The sequence below is a fragment of the Pristis pectinata genome, chromosome 4 (genome assembly GCF_009764475.1).
Source record: "Pristis pectinata isolate sPriPec2 chromosome 4, sPriPec2.1.pri, whole genome shotgun sequence".
NCBI lineage: Eukaryota > Metazoa > Chordata > Chondrichthyes > Rhinopristiformes > Pristidae > Pristis > Pristis pectinata.
Window position 1 is genome coordinate 104,118,680 of NC_067408.1, and position 20,723 is coordinate 104,139,402.

General features: G+C 41.7%; 1 protein-coding gene and 1 long non-coding RNA gene across 7 annotated transcripts in view; one reads left to right on the forward strand and one right to left on the reverse strand.

Annotated features, from left to right (window-relative positions):
• The first annotated feature begins 229 nt into the window (after positions 1–229).
• On the forward strand, positions 230–11,793 carry LOC127569938 (uncharacterized). Its single transcript, XR_007956265.1, has 3 exons — positions 230–278; positions 2,750–2,886; positions 11,706–11,793. It is a non-coding gene; the product is annotated as an uncharacterized LOC127569938 (long non-coding RNA).
• Positions 11,794–19,327: 7,534 nt separating this feature from the next.
• Positions 19,328–20,723, reverse strand: part of LOC127569933 (interferon-induced GTP-binding protein Mx3-like) — an 81,245-nt gene continuing 79,849 nt past the window's right edge. For 5 of the 6 annotated variants that reach the window (XM_052015012.1, XM_052015013.1, XM_052015011.1 and 2 more), the window contains one exon: positions 19,362–20,300. In XM_052015012.1, the coding sequence (XP_051870972.1) occupies positions 20,073–20,300 (228 nt within the window). In that variant the 3' untranslated portion in view covers positions 19,362–20,072. Of the gene's footprint in view, positions 20,301–20,723 lie in introns of all 6 variants that reach the window. The other variant, XM_052015014.1, reaches the window with a different exon arrangement.

The following is a 20,723-nucleotide window of genomic DNA, read 5'->3' on the forward strand; positions in this document are numbered from 1 at the left end:
TCCCTCTGGTATGAGCGAATCAGCCCATATGGTTACAGATCTTTTATCAGTGAGTTGGCCACAAACATACAAGTGGGGAATGTGTTGGAGATGGCTACAAAACTGTTATACAAATTTTATTAATTGTATTTGAAACTTTTCTACTGATAAACAACTGTTCCATTATTTTGTTCTGCTGTTAGAAACAATAAGCCCAATCTGTTTGCCAAACTACGAACAAGTGTTTCCTTCGGGTTCTGAAAGCTGGGTTACTGGCTGGGGCAATACAGAAGAAGGAGGTAAGGGATTGTGTTCATCAGTTTTCTGTAACCATGACTTAGTCCCTTTGGCTGACTTGATCATCTCTGTAAATGAAGACAGTGTACATTGCCCATTCAAGTAATTTTCAGATTTATTTGGAGAACACTATATAAGCACCATTTTCTGTATAATGACCACTGGTCACCTAAGGAACTTTCCTGAAAATGTAGGCTTGCGATCTGTGTGAGTGAGCTTGACAACACCAACTCCTGGACTTCTGCTGGGAGGTGAGATGGCTTCAGCTTCATGATCAATGCCTTTCTGTAGCTGGTTGCTGACTGGATATTATGATTAAATAATTCTTCATTTAAAGCCTTCCTTTACCTGCATCACCCCCACCTCCCGCATCTCACACCTCCGCTACCACATTCACACCCACCCTGTGGCTATGTCATTTCTTGGGAGATGCAAACCAAAAGGCAAAAAAAGCACAGACAAAATAGGGGTGTGGAAAATTAGTTTGGAAAAATTCCTCACTATCTCCTCCCAGGTGATCAAAACCAATTGAGATGACACAACCAATGTGCTATTGATAACTTATTTATCTTCTTGATTCTATCTCTGCCCTAATCGAGAATTACTACAGCACAGGAGGAGTCCATTTGGCCCTGACCATGCCAGCTTCTTGTAGAGCTATTCAGGTGATGAAGCCCACAGCACCCTCCATTCTGTACAGAATTTTGCACATTTTTGAGAGTTAAGATTTAAGGTCTTTGCATGCCAAGAGGCCAAGCCAGTTTTCCCACAAAACATCACTTCATAGTGCACAAATGATTAACCTTTGCCAAAACCAAAAGGCAAGGAAAACTTTTGCAGAGACTTGCAGTGCCCCATGACACCTGAATGTTTTACAATCAATGAAAGTAACTTGTATGAAAGGACAACAGTACTTTATTGATCAGTATTTAATGTTATTTTGTGGATGCCTAGACGGAATTGGATATTGGTATTGGATTATTATTGTCACTTGTACCAAGGTACAGCAAAAACTTGTCTTGCATACTGTTTGTACCGTTCAATTCATTACACAGTGCATTGAGGTAGTACAGGGTAAGAAGAACAACAGAATACAGAGTAAAGTATCACAGCTACAGGGAAGTGCAGTGCAGGTTGACAATAAGGTGCAAGTCCAAACAAGGTAGATTGTGAGGTCAAGCGTCCATCTCATTGTATAAGGGAACTGTTCAATAGTCTTATCACTGTGGGATAGAAGCTGTCCTTGAGCCTGGTGGTATGTGCCCTCAGGCTCTTGTATCTTCTGCCTGATGGGAGAGGAGAGAATGACCCTGTTGAGTGGGGTCTTTGATTATGCTGGCTGCTTCACCAAGGCAGCGAGAGGTAAAGATAGAGTCCATGGAGGGGAGGCTAGCTTCCGTGATGTGCGGGGCTGTGTCCATAACTCTCTACAGTTTCTTTCAGTCCTGGACAGTATATATCATTGTTCACAGAAGCAAAGCCTTAATTTAGTTATGCCACAGCCAGGTCTTTGAAAGACCTATCTGATTCATCCAACTCTCCTGCACTTTTACCCCATATCCCTAAAAGATTTCTAATATGCTTAACTCCAGGCATTACATTTCAGGTCAGAGCAACTCACTGTAATAGACTAATCTCATTTCTTCTTTGCTCTTTACCAGTTATCTTAAACCTGGCTTCCTGCCCTCACCCATGGGAACAGTCCTTCCCATTTACAGTGCCCAAACCCATCATTTTCTCCTCTGTCTTCTCTGCTCTTCAGAGCTTGTTCTTTGCCTCCTTTGTGTTTGCACATAAAGGAACATGCCTTACCCTACAACTTCAGTAAATCTTCCCTGCACTTTCTCAGTCCCATGTCCTTAGACAACAATCTTTCCTTCCATGTCAGCAAAACAAATGAGCTGCTCATTGACTTCACGAAGCAGGGCAGAGTACACATCCCTGTCTACATCAATGGTGCTGAGGTGGAAATGTTTGAGAGCTTTAAGTTCCTAGCTGTAAATATCACCAACAATTTGTTCTGGTTCCGTCACATGGACACAGGTCAAAAAAATGCACCAATGCCTCTACTTCCTCAGAAGGCTAAGGAAATTCACCATGTCACCGATTAACTCTTACCAATTTTTAGATGCGCCATAGAAAGCATCCTATCTGCATGCATCACAGTTTGGTATGGCAACTGCTGTACCCAAGTCCACAAAGTGCAGAGTTGTGAATGCAGCCCAGTCCATCACGCAAATCAGCTTCTCCCTCCATTGACTCCATCTACGCTTCCCACTGCCTCAAAGAAGCTAATGTAATCAAGGACCCCTCCCAAACTGACCAACTTGCAAAATAAAAATTTGCAGAGCAATGGGGGAAGAGGAGCAAGGAGAGGCAGTAATGGGATAGAGCTAGCCAAGATTGGACTGCTGTGGTGTTCGATCTTTATAAATGCAACTGATTTGACTTTCACAATTGTTTATTTCATCAGGTATGGCATCTGAAGTCCTACGGAAGGTCTCGGTACCTTTAATTAACACCGAAGACTGTAGAAGGCTTTATTATGCAGAACTCTTTCCTCGTATGATTTGTGCTGGCTACCAACAAGGCGGATTTGACGCATGTCAGGTATTGTATAAAAAAATTGGCAAACTTGGAGCAGGCAGCTCTGTGTCTGCCATCCACTTGGTCTGATCTCATTCCTGACTCTCCACACAAGCAGAGGGAATGCTACTAATCATCCCGGTGCTTCGTGTTCATAGAGGAAAGAAAATTGATCAGTGAACTAAACAATCAGTTTATACACATCTCATTACATTTCTTGCCGATTTCAATTAGTAAAAAAGTAGGCTCAGGGTTTCTCAGTGGTGTAGCTAGAAGAGCTGCTGTCTCCCAGCTCCAATCCTGACCCCTGGTGCTGTGGAATTTGAATGTTCTCTCTGTGGCCATCTATGTTTCCTGTAGGTGATCTGGTTTCTTTCCATATTCCAATGACGTGCTCCTATTTTATTAGTGAATAGTAGGATTTGGGGTGATGTTGATGGGAATTGAGGGGAGACAATACAGTGGGATTAGGTAAATGTATGTTTGATGGTCAGCACAGGCTCAGTGGACTGAAGGGCCTGTTTCTATGCTGTAGTATGACTAATATTTGATTGTGGTATCATAGCTAGGATACAGTTAGGATACTTTCAACAGTACATCTTTAGAAATTTGTTAGTGTTCAGTGACAAGCTGAACCTCCTAAGAAAGGAGTGTTTGGGGTCATTGTATTTGTGTCAGCCAAAAATGGGACTATTTAGGTTAAACCCACCTAACATATCTTGAAAATTAAAAAAAAATCTACGGGCGTAAAATTAAAACAGATAAAGCTAAACACGCAGCAAGTTGGGCAGTGTCTGTGGAAATGAGAACAAAGTTTCAGATTGAAAATTGTTCACCAGCCTTTTTTAAAAGGATGTGGCTGCAGCAATAGGGGACCCTTTAGTTGAAGTTTTTCAAAACTCTCCAATCTTCTGGGAGTGTACCAGAAGATTGTTCAAAAAGGAAGACAAAGCAGGGAACTGCAGGCCTGTTAGTTTAACATCTATTGTTGGCAAGATGCTAGAATCATTAATCAAAGAATAAATAACCAATTAATTGGGAAGCTAAAAATAATCAAACCTAATCAATATGGTTTTATGAAAGGCAAATCATATTTGATAAGTTTGCCTGAATTCTTTGAGGATGTGATAGGGAAAGTTGATGGTAGGGAATCTGGGGATGTGTATTTAGATTTCCAAAAGGCATTTGACAAAGTGCCACGTAAGGGTATGGTGCATTAAGTAAAAACCCAAAATATTGGAGGAAGTGTGTCAGCATGGATTGAAGACTGGCTGTTGTATAGAAAACAGTTGGAATAAATGGGTCGTTTCCAGGCTGGAGGGATGTAACTAGTGGAGTACCCCAGGGATCAGTTCTTGGCCCTCAATTGTTTACTATTTGCATTAATGACCTAAAAGAACAAATGGCAAGGTTTCCATGTTTGCCAATTATATGAAAATAGGTGCAAGGGCACATTGTGGTGAATATTGTGATTCTACAGTGGGATACAGATTGGGTAAAAACCTGGCAAATTTTAATGTGGGAAGGTCAAAGTTGAGTTTATTGTCATATGCACAAGTACAATGAAAAACTTGCTTGAAACAACATATAGCATCATAAAGCAGCATTCACAAGAAAAACAAATTATACACTTTACAAAGAAGAACACAATTAGAACAAAAACCCAAAATCCATTTAGTGCAAAGTGATCAAAGTGGTCATAGTGTTGCTAAACTGTAGTGATTAGGGTTTTGCTGGTTGGTTCAAGAACCAAATGGTTGAAGGGAAGTAGCTATTCCTGAACCTGGTGATGTGGGACTTCAGGTTTCTGTACCTCCTGGCTGATGGTAGCTGTGAGAAGATGACGTGGCCTGGATGGTGAGGATCTTTGGATGTTGCCACCTTGAGGCAATGTCTCCTGTAGATACTACCAATGGTAGAGAGGGATGTGCCTGTGATGTATTGGGCAGAGTCCACAGCTCTCTGCAGCTTGTGTTCCTGCACATTCAAATTGCCATTCCAGACAATGATGCAACCAGTCAAGATACTTTCAACAGTACATCTTTAGAAATTTGTTAGTGTTCAGTGACAAGCTAAACCTCCTAAGAAAGTAGACACTGGCATGCTTTCCTTATGATTACATCTATGTGCTGGCCTCAGAACAGGTTATCCGACAAATTAATGGTCAGGAATGTAAAGCTGCTGACTCTCTCCACCGCTGATTTTTTTTTCTTCTTCTCTCCCCCCCCCCCCCCCCCAAATGTGGACTTGTGCATGTTCACCCTCCTTCCCCTTCCTGATATCAAAAATCAGCACTTTAGTTTTGCTGATATTGAGTGAGAGGTTGTTGTCACAGCACCACTCAACCAGGTGTCCTATCTTGCTCCAGTAAGCTGACTCATCATGTGTGATTCATCCAACAACAGTAGTGTTGTCGGCGAATTTGAAGATGGCATTGAAGCTGTGCTTAGCCAGACAGTCGTGTGTGTAGGGAGTAGAGCAGGGGGCTAAGCATGCAGCCTTGAGGTGCATCTGTGATGTCACAGTACCTGTCAGGCACTCCAGTAAGAGGAATTGAAAGGCAGATTATTATCTAAATGGGGAGAGACTGCAAATAAGTTCAAAGGGATCAAGATGATCTAGTGCATGAATCAAAGTGAGCAGGCTGGTCCAACTAGTAGTTAAATAGACAAATGGCACCTTGGCTTTATTGTGAAGGGTTTGGAGTTTAAGAATAGGGAGGTTTTGTTACTGGTGTATGGGGTGTTGATGAGGCCACACCTGGCATTTTGTGCATAGTTTGGTTCCCCTTGGAAAAATAAAGCAGCATTGGAGGCAGTACCAAGGAGATTCACCAGGCTGATTCCTGGGATAAGAGGATTGTCCTATCAAGGGAAGATGGACAGTTTGGATCTATATTCCTTGGGGTTTTGAAGAATGAAGGTGACCTTATTTGGATAATAATGTCCTAGGGGGACTTAACAGGGTAGATCCTGAGGTGTTTTCACAAGTGGGAGAGTCACAAACAAGGGGATATAACTGCAAAATAAGGGGACGGTCATTTAAAACTGAAGTGCCTAGAAATTATTTTCTGAGGGTAGTGAATCTCTGAAAGGGTGGAGATCTGATCATTAGATATACATTATTTAAGGTGGAGATAAACATTTGAAGAATTTGACAGCTTATGGAAAATGGGAATCTGACACGAGGAGTTAAAGTGAGCATAGATCAGCTATAATCGTATTGAATGGCAGGGCAGGCTTGAGGGGCCAAGTGCCCTACTCCTACTTGTATTTTCTTGTGGGTGACAGCTTTTCTGTAGCTTTTAAATGTGATGTTACTGCTTCCAGCTTCAGATGGGGGATTCCATCTCCCAATCACATAGCAGTGAATAATCTTTTGCTCAAGTCTAATTCTGCCTACTAACTTAAGTCAGTACTATTCTAGTAGTGGCTTCAGAATACAATCCTTTGCTCGCCTTCTTCGTCTCTCACGTAGCTTTGTACATTCGTTATATCACCCCTCTGACCCCTTTTGGCCAAAGAAGCCAAGTTCAACCAATCTCCCATAACTGAGAAATTCTTGTAAATCTCCTCCACATTTTCCCTGGGGCTGTCAAATGATTGCTGTAATGTGGAGACCAATACTCAGTACTCCAGTGAGGCAGGCACGGCAGTGTAGCAGTTAGCATAATGCTATTACAGTGTCAGCGACCCGGGTTCAATTCCGGCCACTGTCTGTAAGGAGTTTGCACGTTGTCCCCGTGTCTGCGTGGGTTTCCTCCGGGTGCTCCGGTTTCCTCCCACATTCCAAAGACGCAGGGGTTAGGAAGTTGTGGGCATGCTATGTTGGCACCAGAAGTGTGGTGACACTTGTGGGCTGTCCCCAGGACACTACGCAAAAGATGTATTTCACTGTGTTTTGATGTACGTGTGACTAATAAATGAATAGGTAAATAGATAAATAAAATAAATAAGCTACCCAAGTGGAATATGAGACGTTGTTCTTCCAGTTTGTGTTGGGCCTCTCCATAGCAGAGGAGAAGGTCAAGGACAGACAGGTTGGTGTGGGAGTGGGAAGGAGGGATAAAATGACAATGCAACCAGAAGCTCAATGCAGACTTTAAAATATGTTTTATAAGAGCATGATAGTGATGTCATAATGATTAAATTATCAGACTAATAATCAAGAAGCCTTGACTAACAATCCAGGGACTTGGGTTCAAATACAACCATCACCTCCTGTTCTGGAATTCCCACATCTGATAAAGGAAATTACCCTACATGGTTTCTTAACTTTCCTATTTTGATGCAATGTTGCATCTCACCTCCAACAAACATCCCACAACAATGGAGCCAATCTTCAAAACTAATAGGAAGCTATTTGACCTGTACTCTAGAACCAAGGTCACCTGAGTTTCAGCAACTGAGCTGCAATGTACAGACAACACTGGTTTGTGAAAACTTAGGGGCTAAACTCCCAACCAATTGTAGACTCATGAGAGAATGAGCGTCACACTCAACATCCATCTACACAATGAAGGACCTCTATCAACCTTTCCCTGCTGCACTACACTCTCTTCTGACAATAAAGGTTCACAGTGAGTCCCTAGGAAATGTGAACCACACTCCATTTCTGGGGAACCACCTCTTGGCAAAGGCAGACATTGAAATTTACCTTCGCCTTCAATGCACCTACACTGCCTTTGGTCAATTGAGGATGAAAGTAGTTGGTCTTCGACCTCAAACTTGACACTAAACTTATGGCCTACCAGGCAGTTATTGATTGCAGCCTCCTATGTTTCTGAGACCTGGTCTACCTACAGCCGGCATCTCAAAATGCTAGAAAAATATGACCAACGTTGTCTCTTTAAAATCCTCCAAATTCACTGGATGCATAAATGAACCAAGGCCTGGGTTCTCTTCCATCCAACGTCCCCACTACAGAGGTTCTAGTTACACTCAATTGGCTTTGTTGGGCAAGCCAAGTGGGCTTCCAAAACAGATGCCCTATTTTAAGCTTTGTCATGGGAAGAATTTGCCAAGCAGATAGAGGAAAAGATTCAAGGATGTGCTCAAAACCTCCTTAAAGGAAAGCAATGGTCCAGCTACCTTCCTGGAGCTGTGGACATGTACTCTAGGATCTGTCTGATAATTTATATTTAAGATATCATTTCATTATTTATCATTAATGATTTGGACAAGAATGTAGGTGGCAGATGACACCAAAGATGATTAAAATGGGGTTTAAGATCAACCGGGAAAGAGGACAAAGGAATAGCAGATGGAATTTAACTTGGACAAGTAAACACTGATGCACTTTGGGAAGTTAAACCAGAGCAGGGCATACAGAGTAAATGGCAGTGTCCTGGGGAGCGTGGTAGAACAGAGACGGTACAAGTACGTAGTTCCCTGAAAGTGGCGACACAGGTAGACGGTGATAAAGTGTATGGCACACTTGCCTTCATCGGTCAGGGCATTGAGTACAAGAGTTAGAACATCATGTTACAACTGTACAGGATTTTGGTGAGACCACGGTATTGTGTGCAGTTCTGGTCTCCATTACTATAGGAAGTATGTGATTATGCTGAAGAAGGTGTAGAAAAGATTCAGAAGGATGTTGCCAGGACTGGAGGGATTAAATTACAAGGAGACACTGGGTTGGGCTGGGAAAGTTTTCCTTGAGTGAAGGAGGCTGACGACACAGTCTTTTTCCCCATGGTAGGAGGGTGCAGGTTTATACCAGAGGACATGGTAGAGAGAGGTACAATTACAACATTTAAAAGACAGTTGGATAGTTCCATGGATAGGAAAGGTTTAGTGAGGTATGTGCCCAATGCAGGCAAATGGGACTATCCCAGGATAGCACCTTGGTCTGCATGGACATGTTGGGCTGAAGGGCCTGTTTCCATGCTGTATAACTCTATGACTCTATATGATCCCTTCCTCTCCCCAGCTACACCATCACCTCATTTTCCTTCGGAATGATTTCCATGTGCCACTTTATGCCAATCTAACCGATCCACTGATATTTTCTTGCAGTCGAGAACTTTCCTATTCACTGTAGATCATGTGGTCAGTTTTGGACATAATTGGACTTCTTAGCCATGGTCCTACACACAATTCCAAGACATTAATTATAAAGCATGAAAAGTATGCAAGAACACAACAAACCCCTCATGCTTCTAAACTCTACAAAAAACAGATCTAGCTTTATTAGCCATTTTTGATCAGAAAGCTCTCTAATCTCAGGAATCGGTTTTGCGAATCTCTTCTGGATTGGCTCCAGTGCTGAATGAAGGGTCTCGGCTCGAAACATTGACTGTTTATTTCCCTCCATAGATGCTGCCTGACCTGCTGAGTTCCTCTAGCACTTTTTGTGTACTGCTCTAGATTCCAGCATCTGCAGAATTCTTTGTGTCTAGTATATTTGAAATAAGGGGACTAGAACTGTTTCAGGTCACCAGGTTCAGCCTCACCAACAGGTCACCAGGTTCAGCCTCACCAACAGCCTATACAATTGTAACAATACTTCTCTTTTCTAAACTCCTTGCAGTAAAGGTCAATGTGTCTTTTGCCTTCCGAAACACTTGCTGCACCCGGATGCTAACTTTTGGTGTTTCATGCACAAGGACTCCTAGGTCCTGCTGTATTCCACTCATTTGTAATCTCTCTCCATTTAGATAAGAGGAGCCTAGCAGAATAATATTTACACAGCTCCCCAGTAACCAAAATCCCCAATGATCGTTATTCTTTACCTTTGCCCACTGAGTCAAATTTGGATCTAACTTGCCACTTTCCATTGGATCCCATTGGCTTTTACTTTCCTGATCAAATTGTTGAGTGGAACTTTGTCAAATACCTTTGTAGTTCCCTGCAGACCAAAGGTAGTTCTTGACAGAAGCATATTCTCTCCAATGTTTAATTAGTAGCAGTAACATTGCAAGAGAACAGTAAACAACCTATAGGAGGGAGAATAGTGCCCTCCACAGGAGTAGGAAATAAAGCAGAGAGCAAAATGCCACAAAGTATAAATTCTGTTTTCATAGTTTTGGGAATGGTGTTAATTAATCTTAGAAATGAGCAGTAGGGTGGACAGCCATTTGACCCATTATTGTTATTGACTCCTTAAGGATGGGAAATATGGCCACCTTATTTATCCTGTCTTCGCTGTTCATAACTTTATGCACTTCCAATAGATCTTCCCTCAGCTGCCTCTACAAAGAAAACAGTTCCTGTCAAGCTTAAAAAAAACCTCTTAACTAAACCTTGTCCTTCCTCACAACATCCTGGTAAATTTCCTCTAGTAAATGGAGTGCCTCCATTTCATCTGCTCAGTGGTACAATTTATAAATTCCTTTTTTTTAAAGCTTTGTAGTTTTTGTTTTAGGTTGACTAACTAGGCCTGCATTGAACAAAACTCACCCCATTTCTTGACTGATGAGTGTTCCATTGGGCTATGTGAGTGTATAACAGGTGGGAACATTGGGCAGACACACCAGCATGGACTCCTGATGTTGGGAGTCCAGGAGGAAGGGGGGAGATTAAATTTATACCCTATAATCATTGTACTTTTTGCCAAAGGGCTGATATCTGTAAGATTTGAGTTGCACACCTTACTCTGAATAGTTGATCCATCCTCTCCCTGAAACATACCCCTCTCAAAACCCCAAGAAATTCAAGGCAATGAATTCAATAGATGCCTAGCTCTGGGGGGTCATTTGACTGAAACCATTGTGTTTCAAATAACAACGCAAAACTCTTCCATTTGGATGACATTTTTAAGGATGAATTTGATTGAGAATTCTGTGTCAGTTGAGGTTGGGGTTAAGTACTGGTACTGAAGTTTTCACATGCTAAGAGCACTTGCTATTCCCACATCAGGTAGGGCCTGATAAGTGGTGCAGATCCCTCCGTTCCATCCCAAAGGAACCTAACAACAAAGAGCAGCCTTGCCTGTGCAACTGTGAAACTTTACATTCTCGTATCAGTCACCTCATGGCATCTATGACTGAAATCATCAACTGTAGACTGAGAATGTCTACAAAAGCCACCGATGAAAATTTTGTCCTTTTAGTTAATACTAAATTATACAAAAGCAAAATACTGCAATTGCTGAAAATCTGAAGTAAAAATAGGAAATGCTGTAAATACTCAGTTGGTCAGGCAACATCAATGGAGAGAGAAACAGAGTTAATATTTCATCAGAACTGGGGAAAATTAGGAATTAAGTTATGAGAGGCAGAGAAGGGGGGGAAGAGGAGGAGAGAACAAAAGGGAAGAGTTGTGGTACTATCGAGACTAGGAGAGATTAAGTGACAAAAGGGATGAGAGTATGGGGTGATTAAGAGTGGTGGGAGGCTGACGGGAGGTGCAACTTTATCCAAGATTGCTATAGGAATGTGAAGTGCAGGAAATGCTGTGCCTGATAACGAGGGTCATAGACAGGGTGGACAAGCAATATCTTTTTCCTATTATTGAGTGATCCAATACCAGAGGGCAGCCATTTAAGGTGAGAGGGGGTAGTTTCAGAAGAGACGTGAGGGGTAAGTTTTTTACTCAGAGAATGCTGAATGCCTGGAATGTGTTGCTTGATTGTGTGGTGAAGGCAAACTCATTGGGGGCTTTAAAGAGGGGCTTGGATGGACACATGAATGAGAGGAAAATGGAGGGATATGGGCATTCTGTAGATAGGAGGGATTAGCTATATCGGCACAACATTGTGGGCCGAAGGGCCTGTTCTGTGCTGTACTGTTCTATGTTCTATGATATAGTTGAAGCCAATATTGAGAATGCAATGTTAAATTGTTATCATCTGAATTCATCTATTCTGAAGTCTGCAAACATTTTTTTTGTTTGATACAGGGTGACAGCGGTGGCCCTTTAGCTATCAACCAGAACTCATTCTGGTGGCTAGTAGGTGCTACAAGCTGGGGTTATGGATGTGGCAGAGAGAACAAACCAGGAGTGTACACAGAAATCTCAAAGGTTCGGAGCTGGATTTACCTGCAATTGAAGGCAAGTGCATAATTGCCAATTTGTGGCATGTTTGTTTTAAAATAGGCTTTCAAATTTTTCCTATCTTCTCAAAAGTTTGGCTCGAGCAGAGATGTAGCTTCATGGGTATCATCTCCCTTCCCGTGGAATAGCTGAGACATCACGTTGGAGAGCAGGCATTGAGTGCTGGCAGGCTATTTGACCAAGGTGAAGTGTGACAGTGGGGAGAGAGGAAAAGACTTCACCTGTCTAACCCTGTCCTAATGCAATGACCCACACAGCTGAAAATTCAAAAAAAACCAAACACTTTTGCTTCCGTGAATTGGCCTCAGACTGGTGATTGGTCTCTTTGGAATTGGTTTATTATTGTCACATGTACCAAGGTACAATGGAAAACTTTGTCTTGCATACTGTTCATACAGATCAATTCATTACGTGGTGCATCAAGGTAGTCCACAGTCAAACAATAACAGAATGACAAAGCTTTACTGGGATAAGTTGAAAGTTCACCTGCCCGGAAATTGGACTGGATCCATTTAGGTGCACCAAGATATCACTGTCTGCAATGCTAGTGCCAGTTCAGGTCCTCCATAAAAAGATTGCTAAATTGGATTAAACATTCTTTGGAAGTGCACTATTCCTACATCAAAAGATGCAGTAATTGAGCATTAAGAATATTGCAGCTGCTGTACTCTGGCTGTTGATCACTGAGAAGGGTGTTGGACTTTAAAGGACCTCTCCCCCTGGTGGCCACAGGCCAGCTACTATAGAGGGGAAGGGGGAGTAGGGAACATAGCAACCTTCTGCACTGAGACAACCCCCCACGTGATTGTCTACCTTGATGGAGTTCTGTGCCATGAATCTCCTCAACCATAGTCAGACGTGGGAAGGTCCGAGGTGCATAAGATAATAAACAAAAAAGCAAATCATTGATGGACCAAACAGTTAACTATGTTGATACCTTGAGCAGTGCAAAATAAGGCATCCAGATAATCTGTACAATGGATTGGTGTCAGAATTGAAATCTAGAGACCCTTTGATTTACAGAGACATGAGACTACAGATGATGGAATCTGGAGCAAGAATCGAGGTGCTGGAGGAACTCAGCCTTTTGTTGCCTCCACCTACCACCCCAACCTCTATTGTTATCTCCACCCTTCCTTCCCCCACCTGACTTCATTTGCCAATCAACCTCTCCTCACCTGGGTCCACCTAGCCCCACATTTCCCCCTCACCTCTTTCTACTGACTATCTCCCCTTTACTCGTACCACCAGGCTCAAAGATAGCTTCTATCCCACTGTTATAAGACTCTTGAACTATATTGAACCTAGTACGACAAAATGGATTCTTGACCTCACAACCTACCTTATTATGACCTTGCACCTTATTGTCTACCTGCACTGCACTTTCTCTGTAGCTGTGACACTCTGCATTCTGTATTGTTTTTACCCTGTGCTACCTCAATGCATTGTGTAATGAATTGATCTGTACGAACGGTATGCAAGACAAGTTTTTCGCTGTACCTTGGTACAGGTGACAATAATAAACCAATACCAATTCCTACTCTTTCAGTCCAGATGAAGGGTCTCGATCTGAAACGTTGACTGTTCATTTCCCTCTACAGATGCTGCCTGGGTTCCTCTAGCAGCTCGTTTTATGACCCTTTCCTTTATGTCTCATTTGCCATCTCAGCAGGTATGGCTCCTGACTTATTTTATGTGACTGCCTTGTGACAGGCATTCCTCCCACACTGAGGGGTCAATGTCAAGCCATCAGGAATAGACTTGTAAAGGCATTGCATTCATGTTTGACAGTACATTAAGGTCTGACATGCTACCCGGGATCTTGACTGGAACTACCTAGTTTAGTTTAATTTGGCAATGTTGTGATTTCACCCAGAAATGCTTGCTAACATGATTTGCTCCGAATAAAACTGATTTTGTGCATGCTTTTCACATAAAGCAGGTGTCAATTGATCCAGCTAACTATCTCTAGAAAATTGCCAGGTATTGATCTTTGCTTCTGCCAGTAAAAATTTCAGGAGGCTTCATAATGGTACAATCTGTTTATTGTTCTTGGGCTTAAATAATTGCATGGTTCTGCTCACCGCAAGAGTCCTTTGAGGTGCTGCAATGGAATAAAATGTCTAAGTGTAAATTCTAGGCCACAGTCTAACAAGTGTACATCCTGAGAATGGAATCCTGCATTGTGGCAGGGTCTGTTCTTGCTGCCATGTATGGGCCATTTCAGAACAAGGGAAAGCTAAATATGGGTTAGGCTAGGAATCTCTCCCCAGCAAATTGAATGAGGCCTTGTTCCTCTCTCTCTGTAACCTCTTTCAGCTCTACATCCTTTCAGGAAACCTGCACACATTCTGGCCCCTTGTGCAACACCAATTTTATCACTCCTCCTTCCTAAAAGTTGCATGTGCTCAAATGACAAGGTCCCAGACTTTGCAAATGCCTCTCTAGACTTCTCTACTGCCTCTCCTTTAACATGTTCCTTTAAACCCACTTCTTTGACAGAGACTTTAACCGGCTCTCCTTTTATCATCTTTTGGGGCTCTGTGTTACTGTTTCATTGATTATATTTCCAATTAAGCACCTTAACTACCACAAGAGGCACATTTTAAATTCAAGATGTTATAAATTTAGTTAACATGTCTAAAATGGTAAAAAGCAAAATAATGTGGATTTTGGAAATTTGAAATAAAATCAGCAAATACTGAAAAATTCTCAGCAGATCTGGTAACTTCTGAAGAGAGAGAATTAGAGAATGTTTCAAGTCAATAATTTTTCATCAGAACTAGCTAATTCTGTTAAGAATTCCCAGATGTTGCTTCACCGGCCAAGTGTTTCAAGCATTTTCTGTTTTATTTTGGTCTAAAATGACATCTTTTCAAAATAAGAGTGCTCCTTTCAATATTCTGAAACTATAGTGCATGAGTTGATTGAAGTCATGATTTAATGTTTTTATATTGCTGGCATTTGTTCAACTTTTCACATGATTGTCTAATTTCAGAGATACCGATGAAGATGGGTAGATCTGGAAGCACGTCTTTCAGTGGTTTGAAAGATCCATTGCACCCAATCCACCCTTGTGCCAAGCTCAAGGATTTTCCTAAGAGCAAGCCAGAATCTCCTTATTTACCTGATGTGATCAAATTGTGACTGGTGCATCTTGCAGTGCCTCATAATCAGTCAGTGACTAGGTTGGACTGATTACTGTATTGAGTTAAACTCAATGCCACCGGATTGAATGAAATAAAGGAAGAATCAAAGAGAATGCAGCTGATGAAAAATTCCTTATAAAGCTTAGAAAATGGAATCTGTTGTCTAAATCATTGCTGGCTGATTATTGGTTTCTTTATATATCTGTAGGAAGTGTTGGCTGACTGCAAATTAATACGTGAAGCAACAGGTGAGTAATTTCCTGTGAAGCAATGTTAATTGCTCCTGACTTTTTTGTAACTTTTACATCTGTTTATCACATTTTGTTTCATTGTCTAGAGCAAAACAACTGCTCTGAGGAAACATTCAAATTTACAAAGAGGTGACAATTCTTCAGAAAATCCCTGAAACTTTTTATATTTGATGGCCTTTGGGGAGTCTTGCTTTGGTTTGTTTTCGTTATGGTAGTGGTAAATACTGCTGCTGCCTCTGTACTTTCTAATGTCAGGGTAAAGCAATTCTTACTGACAGGTCAGCTGGTAGAACTTTTACTTCTGAATCAATTGTCAGTTTCAAATCCTGCTGGAAGCTGAGTGCATGATGTGGTAGCTAGGGAGGGCTGCTGTCAATTTGTTAAACTGACATCCCATTTGATCTCTCAGATTAATGGAAAAGATCCCATAATGCTATTTTGAAGTGAAAAAGGGGAAATCTCCAGTTATTCTGAGCAAAATTAATCCGAAAAACAACTTCACTGAAATAGATCACTTGGTCACTTATCTCATTGCTGCTTATGAGGTCTTGCTGTGTCACACTTGCTAAAACACAGGAGGGAACACACAGTTCATAAATTCCTAATTGGTATAAATGTGTTTAGGGTGAGGGATGTCCAGAGGTTGTGAAAGGCACGATGTGAATGCAAAACTGATGCTTTTTTTCCCTTCTGTAATGGAGTTGGGCTGTGAGGCAAAAGCCATGGTCTACAGGGCTATGGGCCAAGATCTGGGAAAAGGAAGTAACCTTTGTATCCATGATGGAGACAAATGAACCAAGGGCTTTCTTCTATTCTGTAAATTTCTGAGATTCTATGAGGAGCCTGAATGAAGGAAGATGACCGAGATCAGTTTCCCCTTCATTCTTCTGGGCTTCCTATTTTCAGGTCTTGGCCTCAGCTAAGGGCTAAAAGAAGTTCTGACCTGAAATGTTAACTCTGGCTCTCTTCCCATAGATGCAGCCTGACCTGCTGAATATTTCCAGCATTTTCTCTCTTCAGATTTCCAGCATTTGCATTGTTTATTTCTCAAGAAATTTGTCCTCCTTTAACTTTCAGCCCAGAGGAGGGATCTTCACTTCTCCTCAACCAGGAGTCACACACTGCATGCCATTTTACCATGCCACATTTCACAATGCCTCACAAAGTTGTCACCAACATACTTCCTCCTTTACTGTGAGGGAATTGTTGTACATAAATGGAACTTGGAGCCTAACATCACAACTTACCTTCAAGATGCCCTTCTCCAGTGATGAAACTGCTCTTTAAAATGGCCAATCAGTTCAACGACAATTAGGGATTCTGATTTGGAGGCGTTCAGTGATAATCTCATGAAGCTACTACCTACAGGGTTATCACTGATTGCCTCGAAGTCAGAGTCCCACCTAAAGGTACTGATAAATGCTGGCTCTCAGAGAAGCCAACCTCCAGCGTTTTGAGAATTACTTACGAACTATGATTGTACTTTTCAGCCATCGTAGGGTTGGAATGCAGGCAGGGATTCTGCTGTTCTCTTGTGCAGGTGAACTATTATTGATGCAGAGACAGTTGGAGCAACTGGATGATGACCTTTTATTAATGGTTAAGGGTCTTCACGAACATACCAGCCAGCAGTGCCTTTCTTGCTTGAATTGTGACTGGCACAGGTAACACAACTCAGTGACAACCTTCTGTGCCAAAACGCCTGAGATAGTGCTCCTCGGGGGCCAGGTGAGAAAATTGCCCCCCAAATTGTTTGGCCTGGAGATGGCCTCCTGGTCGGTGCCTACCTCTCTTCTTCCACTTCCTTCCACAATCTTCTGCCTCGGCCTCTCCTTTCATCCTCCCACCTCACAGGCAGGCCAACCATGACCACAAGACAGCCTCAGCACCAGTGCAACCTCCTAAGTCAGTTAAATTGCATTGGACAGAAGACATAATACCCTGAAACTAACCAACTATCTCAAAGCGCAAACCCACAACATTCCAATGTAGAATGGATGCTATTTAAATGCAACTTCTGAAAGCTCCAGGTTAGTACCACATGTTGATGAGTGTGTTTGTCATATGCAGGGATAGACCAATATTATGAAAGAATCCTTTGCTAAGAATAGGTTCAAAAATACTTTTATTATTTTACATCCAGAGTGAATCACAACTTGCCTTCAACATGCCCTTCCCCAGAGATGAAAACTGCTCTCTGAAATGGCCAATCAGTTCAATAGCAATTAGGGATTCTGATTTGGAGGCATTCAGTGATAATCTCATGAAGCTACCATGTGTTGGAAGTGTATAAAATTATGAGGGGCATAGATAGGGTGGACAAGCAATATCTTTTTCCTATTATTGAGATATCCAATACCAGAGGGCATGCATTTAGGGTGAGAGGGGGTAGGTTCAGAACAGATGTGAGGGGTACGTTTTTTTACTGAGAGAGTGGAGCATGCCTGCAATGTGTTGCCTGATAGGGTGGACGAGGCAAATTCATTGGGGGCTTATAAGAGGGGCTTGGATGGGCACGGATGGGCACATGAGTGAGAGGAAAATAGAGGGATATGGGCATTCTGTAGGTAGGTGGGAATAGCTATGTCGGCACAACAATGTGGGCCAAAGGGCCTATCCTGTGCTGTACTGTTCTATGAATCCTGTATCTCAAGGCGGCAGCTAATGCAATATAATTTGTACCATGTTAACACTCCAACTTTAGAACGGAATTACCCACATTTTTACACTGTGGGATCTCATCTTCCCTTTAAAATTGTTTAATAATTAAGAATCCCAATTTGCTCAAATCTAAAACTGAAGAAACTTCAAGATTAGACGGCTTTCGTCCAGTCACAGGGTCATACAGGAGAGAAACAGCCCACAGACTCTGTGCCAACATCCAGTACCCATGTACACTAATCTCATTTTTTATTATTCTTCATTCATTCCCGTCAACTCCCCCGATGTCCACCACTCACCTACACAGGGGCAATTTACAATTAAGCCACCAACCCCCATACCTTTGGGATAAGGGAGGAAAGATATGGGGAATGCACAAGTACCACACAGACAGATCAGGATTGAACCCAGGTTGCTGGAGCTGAGAGACAGCAGCTCTGCTGGCTACAAGGCAGGCACGGTAGTGTAGCAGTTAGCGTAACGCTATTACAGCGCCAGCAACCCGGGTTCAATACCGGCCACTGTCTGTAAGGTGTTTGTACGTTCTCCCCGTGTCTGCGTGGGTTTCCTCCGGGTGCTCCGGTTTCTTCCCACATTCCAGAAGGCGTATGGGTTAGGAAGTTGTGGGCATGCTATGTTGGCACCTGAAGCGTGGCGACACTTACAGGCTGCCCCCAGAACACTACCCAAAAGATGCATTTCACTGTGTGTTTTGACATACATGTGACTAATAAAGATACCTTGTAATTTTTCTTGTCATTTTCCAGTGAATAGACATTGTAGCCTGGTTTCCAAAACACTCTTCCCGAAATTCAGTGACAATCCTGAAATTCAGTGAGCAACCTGAATGCATTCGGTGACCCTGATGGGGTCTGACCAAGTCTCTACACAACTGTAGCATCACTCCCTCAGTCTTGAACTTAATGGAATTGAGATACAGTCCAAAACTACACTTGATGCTTGATGTGGACCCACAGAAAACCAAGAAAATATAAACAAAATTAAGGATGGATAGCTGTTTTGAATCTTGAGTTTGAAGCCTTTAAATTTTAAGAGGAAGCAAAGACCATACCAGTTACAGGAATTTGAGGTCTTGGAAAAGAACAAGAAGATGGTGAGATAAATTATTTTCCTCTCTTTCAAAAGTGCACTGCAGATGTTCTTTAGGACTGTCTCCTATTAGGTAAACGCTGTACCAGACATGTCACACTTGAGAAGTCAAAGACTGAAAAACATATCTTTGGTCACCAACTGTGCACAAGTGAACCAGCCCCTGGTTGTACTTATCTTCCATATTTAACTGAATGTGAGTACAGTTGGTGGCTGCTCTCTCGCATACATTTTATGCTGGTGATTAAAGACATTTCTCCCCCTTGAGCAGCTTTTAAAACAAAAGAACGTAACAGCAATGTACATTGGTTTATTTTGATCTTGAAGAATCAAGGATTTATTACTTGCATAAATTGCATAAATTACCAATGATCAAAATAGAATTGTTATGTTTAGTAGGACGGTTATAACTTAGCAAGAGTACAATGCATTGTGCACTGCATTGAATCACATTATAAGGAAAAAGCTTATCATCTCATCAGTACTGACCACACCATAGAAAACCTAATGGCACAACAAAGAGTACAAGTCAAACACTAATTTCCACTCCCTTCATTATGTATCCTTGTGAACATAACTTGAATAAAATAGATAATTATCAGTTAAGTCTTTGTTGTCACACTTCAAATTACAATATCAGACGTGAAATATTACATAGACTGTAAATGCTTGGGAATGCTATGTGATATTACAACAGATGCATTAAAAACAATTAGAGGTTCCTTGACAGTTTAAACTAGTTTACATAGTGAGCAGCTCAGTATACAGATGATGGAAATTCAATCTGTGTCTTCTAGAGTTAGCTAATTTCAGTCAGAATGGGGAAGAGGAAATTATCCAGGAGGAAGATCAGGCATTGGGCGAGGAAGGCCCTCGTTCCTCTAATTTAGTTGAATAGGTTGACAATATTTGCCGTTTGAAAGGAACAAAAACCACTTGTACCATAGAGTGACTGTTGACTCCAGGACCAAACAGAAGAAAGAAATTAGCAAACAAAATATAAACACATTTTTACAGTATTGAATACATTCAACAATCATTTAACCAAATTCAAGCAATATCTTCTGGGCTTTTCTCAATCGGTCTATTCTGCATTTAAGGGTTTCTCTCTTTCTCTGTGTGTCATGATCCTCTGATAGGTATTCATTGATGCGATCCCTGTCTTGGAGGATCTGTAACATCTCTATCCGCAGCTTATCAACAATTTCATTTAAAATGTAGCAACGTATGACCATGGGAATCTGGTCAGCTAGTCGATTAGAGGCAATCTAGGGAGTTAAGAACAAAAATAAAGGAAAAATGAAACATCAAGTAAAACATGCCTGTGTATTCATGAATTAAACATGTACTAATCCCATTTATCAGCATTTGCTCCATAGCTTCCATGCATTGGCATTTCAATTGCTTGTTTAGATACTACTAAAATGTTGTGGAAGTGCCTTCCTCCTCCACCCCCTTTCGTTCCAGATTCCAACCATTCTGGATGAAAATATTCTTCCTAAAATTGCCACTAAATATCTTACCGCTTACACTGATATAACATCCTCTGGTTTTAGACATCTGCTATGGGAAAAGGTTCCTACTCTCTACACTATTTCTGTCCTTACAATTCCAGCATCTGAAGCTTGTTTTTGATTTACATTAAATATCATTGGAACAGTGCAGGAGATGGGAGGATGGCGAGGTGAGAG